The 4,124-nt window shown below is 15.4% G+C and overlaps 2 protein-coding genes across 2 annotated transcripts, besides 26 other annotated features; one reads left to right on the top strand and one right to left on the bottom strand.

Annotated features, from left to right (window-relative positions):
* The first annotated feature begins 32 nt into the window (after window positions 1-32).
* Window positions 33-167: a repeat region.
* FPSE_07758 (uncharacterized protein) lies at window positions 97-906 on the top strand (the record flags this gene model as incomplete). Its single annotated transcript, XM_061988450.1, has 5 exons — window positions 97-110; window positions 506-548; window positions 672-673; window positions 714-720; window positions 898-906. Coding segments are annotated over 5 exons (75 nt in total), but the record flags the coding sequence as incomplete, so codon positions are not given.
* Window positions 248-271: a repeat region.
* Window positions 557-593: a microsatellite.
* Window positions 858-896: a repeat region.
* A 31-nt stretch (window positions 907-937) lies between the features above and the next one.
* Window positions 938-986: a microsatellite.
* Window positions 987-1,080: 94 nt separating this feature from the next.
* Window positions 1,081-1,213: a repeat region.
* Window positions 1,088-1,263: a repeat region.
* Window positions 1,264-1,351: 88 nt separating this feature from the next.
* Window positions 1,352-1,423: a repeat region.
* A 2-nt stretch (window positions 1,424-1,425) lies between these two features.
* Window positions 1,426-1,464: a microsatellite.
* Window positions 1,465-1,496: 32 nt separating this feature from the next.
* Window positions 1,497-1,600: a repeat region.
* Window positions 1,601-1,651: 51 nt separating this feature from the next.
* Window positions 1,652-1,689: a repeat region.
* A 124-nt stretch (window positions 1,690-1,813) lies between these two features.
* Window positions 1,814-1,874: a repeat region.
* Window positions 1,831-1,917: a repeat region.
* Window positions 1,918-1,978: 61 nt separating this feature from the next.
* Window positions 1,979-2,057: a repeat region.
* Window positions 2,058-2,073: 16 nt separating this feature from the next.
* Window positions 2,074-2,114: a repeat region.
* A 45-nt stretch (window positions 2,115-2,159) lies between these two features.
* Window positions 2,160-2,205: a repeat region.
* A 77-nt stretch (window positions 2,206-2,282) lies between these two features.
* Window positions 2,283-2,445: a microsatellite.
* A 158-nt stretch (window positions 2,446-2,603) lies between these two features.
* Window positions 2,604-2,653: a repeat region.
* Window positions 2,654-2,748: 95 nt separating this feature from the next.
* Window positions 2,749-2,812: a repeat region.
* A 133-nt stretch (window positions 2,813-2,945) lies between these two features.
* Window positions 2,946-3,000: a repeat region.
* Window positions 3,001-3,123: 123 nt separating this feature from the next.
* Window positions 3,124-3,212: a repeat region.
* Window positions 3,143-3,225: a repeat region.
* A 10-nt stretch (window positions 3,226-3,235) lies between these two features.
* Window positions 3,236-3,332: a repeat region.
* Window positions 3,333-3,392: 60 nt separating this feature from the next.
* On the bottom strand, window positions 3,393-4,041 carry FPSE_07759 (uncharacterized protein; the record flags this gene model as incomplete). Its single annotated transcript, XM_009260877.1, has 5 exons — window positions 3,393-3,418; window positions 3,475-3,482; window positions 3,619-3,644; window positions 3,776-3,789; window positions 4,006-4,041. Coding segments are annotated over 5 exons (110 nt in total), but the record flags the coding sequence as incomplete, so codon positions are not given.
* Window positions 3,705-3,831: a repeat region.
* Window positions 3,753-3,889: a repeat region.
* Window positions 3,907-4,096: a repeat region.
* Window positions 4,097-4,124: the final 28 nt, after the last annotated feature.

Below are 4,124 nucleotides of genomic sequence, written 5' to 3' on the forward strand. Positions count from 1 at the left end.
TTTAATATATATTACTTTTTACCTTATTTACCTTATTTATAATTAAATAATACTACCTATAAATTTAAACTTAAAAAACTAATTTATATTAAATAGATATATTTCTTAAAGTATTTAACTTCTTATTAAATCTATATATTTACCTTTATATATTATATAATATAATAGCCTTTACCTATAAGAGTATTATTATTAGCAGTAAAAAGTATACCCTTAAAGCTATTAAGATAAAGTATATTACTATAGCTTTAAATAATAAAAATAATATAATCCCCTCTAAAGCTAAAAATAAGACTATAAATACTATTATACTTACTATACTTATTATATCTATTATATCTATTATACTTAATTTTAATCTTTTTAAGGAATTTAATATATAAGCCTATAAAATTATATTAAAGAAAGTCTTAAGTATTATTATAGCTATATTTAATTATAATAACCTTATATAACTTAAAAATACTAAAAAGGCTATTATTTAGGCTTTTATATATATTATAAGGGGTATCTCTATTAAGGGCTTTAAAGCAGTTAAGCCTAATATAGTAAGTATTATATTATTTATATATATATATATACTTATATATATAAGATTTATACCTTTTCTTATTATATATTAAAAAGAAGAAAGATAACCTTAATAATATTAATTATATCTTTAACTTTAGCAGTAAGTAGAATTATAATACTATATTTTATTACCTCTTTAGTAATAAGGTAATAAATAAAAATAGTAATATAAAGGAATATATTAAGTATTTAAAGTAAAATAGTACTTTAATTAGCTATATTATTATACTTAGTATTATTACTTATACTAATTGCAATTAAAACTATTTAGATATAGCTTACTCTTTTATAAATATATATAATATAATATATTCTTCTATATAGCTTTATTAACCTTCTTTAGCTTTATCTTATAAGTATAAGTATAATACTATTAATAATATTAAAAGTATTAATAGTAATAGTAATAATAACCTATTTTAAGGTTTAGATTATAAGATATACTTTAAGCTTATTACTATCTTTTAAAAGGCTATTAATAAAAAGAAAAGGAAATATACTTAAAGGTATATAGATATATATAATTATATTATTTTATATTAACTTATAATAGAGTATTAATTAAAAGTCTTTAACTTTTTAAGTTATAATTAAACTTAAAAAGAGAAAAATATATATAAGGGTATATTTATATATATAATTATATTATTTTATACTAATTTATAATAGATAATTTACTATTAGCTTTAACTTTAAAGTTATAACTATTTTTAAGGATTTATAGTATAATAAGGGTAATAATTATAAGTGCTAAAATATATAAAGCACTTTAGTATAGATATATAAAGTAATATAATACCTTTTAATTATTAAATAAATTTTCTTTTTTTATTTTATCTTTAAATAAATTGCTATATATATTTATATATATATAATATTACTATATATATAATTATAAGGCTACTTTTATATTAGTAAAATGCTTATATACTTAATAATTTTCACTTTTATTTTTATAATTAAATTACTTAAAATTACTTTTTTCCTTTTTTATTATTATTATTATATTAATATAAAATATCTTTAAGCTACTCTATAATAATAAGATGCCTTATAGTTAATCTTAAGCTATTTTACCTTTAAATTAAATAATAGAAATACTTAAAATAATTATTAGTTAAGGCTATTTTAAACTCTCTTTAAAATAAGCTTAATATTAAAGTAAGCTATATAATACTATATTATTATATATAGTAATAGGCTTTAGAGTCTCCTTAAGACTATATATAGGATTTATACCTATAATATATATAAGACTTAAAGTAACTATAGTAATAAATAAAAATATTATTTTTTAAATAGGTCTTTAATAACTATTTTATACTCTTATAATTATAAATAAAAGGCTTTATTATTATAAAAACTAGCCTTTAATGCATTTAATAAGAGCTAGGTCTTTAGAGGCATTAAATATTAGAAATATCTAATATAATTAAGATTAAATTATATAATTTCTTTAAAAATAAAAATAAATTATATATAAAGCTTTAGACTTTTAGCTATATATATCTTTATATTTATATATATTAGAATTAATTTATCTTAAGCTATAAGGCTCTCTATTTATATTATTAAGACTTTATGCCTATAAATATTATTAATTAATAGTATAAAATAAAGTATTATTAAATAGGTTAGGTATTAGCTAGCTTTAACTTTATTTAGTCTTTTAATATATATAATAAGTTAAAGGCTTAAGGTATTAAGATTTATACTATAATAGATACTTATTTATAGTATATTATATAGTTCTATTATAGTATATTAGCTAATATATTATAGAGTATTTTTAAGTAATATCTTTATATACTTTAATAAAGGGAGATTATATTATTTCTTATTTAATTAGATTATAGTAATAAGATTATTTTAATAGCTAGTATATATTATTACCTTTTATAAATAAAAGTATATAAATAAAGCAATTTAATAATAGACTTATTATAATTTAAAGACTATTAGATCTATAGTAAAAGTATATATAATAAGAAGATTAAAAGCTAATAGCTTTAATTAAGTAAAGAAAAGGCTTAATTTTAATATATATATATATATACTTACTCTTTTATATTATAATTAACTCTTAATAGGATTACTTTAGTATAATTACTACTAAAGGCTATTTTTTAATTAACTGCCTATCTAACTATATTACTATATTATATCTCTATATACTAATTATATAATATAAGCTTATTAAGTTTATAAGTATATAAAATGTATACTATATATATAAATAGGCTAATAGGCCTTATATTAACTTAAGGTAACTTTAGAATCTCTATTTTTAACTAAAAGTAATAAATATAAAAAGCTATATAAAAGCTATTCTAATAAATTAACTATAGACCCTTTTAAATATCTTTAAAGGCAATTTTATTAATTTAGAAGTATATTTACTTTAAGATATAATTATAATTTATAATACTATCCTTAAAGGTTATAACTTTCTAAATAATAGCTTTATATAACTAAAGTATTTAATATATCTCTTTTTATAGGCTTAATTAAATAAGTATATTACTTTAAAGAAAAAGCCTTTTATTAAGCTTTTAGATATATCTATAAGTAATATAAATTATATATAAGATTATTTAGTAATATATAATATTAATATTAATATACTTAAAGATATAATAGTAAATCTAAATAGCTAGAAGGCATTTAATTATTAAGTTTAATATATTTAATAGTAATTAAAGCAATTATATATAATATAAAGTAATAATATAACTATCTAATTATTATATAGATTTTTTCCTTACTTTATTTATATAAGGAGTATTTTCCTTTTAGTCTTTTCTTTTTCTTATAGCTATTTAATAATCTCTTTTTCCTCTTTTAGCTATTTAAAAGCTTTATTATAATCTTAATAGGTTATTAATATTACTAAAGTATTACTTTTATTACTATTATTTTCTAAAGTAAATAATTTAGCTTTAAAAGTAAAATTATTCTCTATTTTAACCTCCTTTTTAATACTATATTCTTCTTTAATAGAAGATATAGTTTTATTTTTAACCTTTAGTATAGCCTTATACTTACTTAAAGATAAAGGCTTTACTTACTTTCTTATATACTTATATATAAGCCTTATTAGTTTAATTAGAGAGGTAAAGTCTATAATAGGCTATATATTAAAGTAAAAAAATATAAAGCTAATATAACTATTAGGTTTCTTAAAAAGTAAAATATTTACTACTTTAAAGAATAATTCTAATAATAGTATTTTATATATATTATTATTAAATTTAATAAGGCTAATTATAGATCTTATATATAAAAATAATATTATAACTTTTTAATTTATTATAAAGAGGTCTTTTTTATAGCTTTTAATAAAGAATTTAATTATTACTTTATATAATAAAAATAAAAATATAAATATAATCTTAAATTAAGCTATAGTTTTTATAATATAAATTAGCTTACCTTTTAAAATAAAGGTATAAAATATATTATTTATTACTTTAAGGTATTTATTATAAGATTAAAATATAATAATTAAATTAATTATAATTAAGCTTATTATATAGCTTATTATTATTATA

Source organism: Fusarium pseudograminearum, chromosome 4, assembly GCF_000303195.2.
Source record: "Fusarium pseudograminearum CS3096 chromosome 4, whole genome shotgun sequence".
Classification (NCBI taxonomy): domain Eukaryota; kingdom Fungi; phylum Ascomycota; class Sordariomycetes; order Hypocreales; family Nectriaceae; genus Fusarium; species Fusarium pseudograminearum.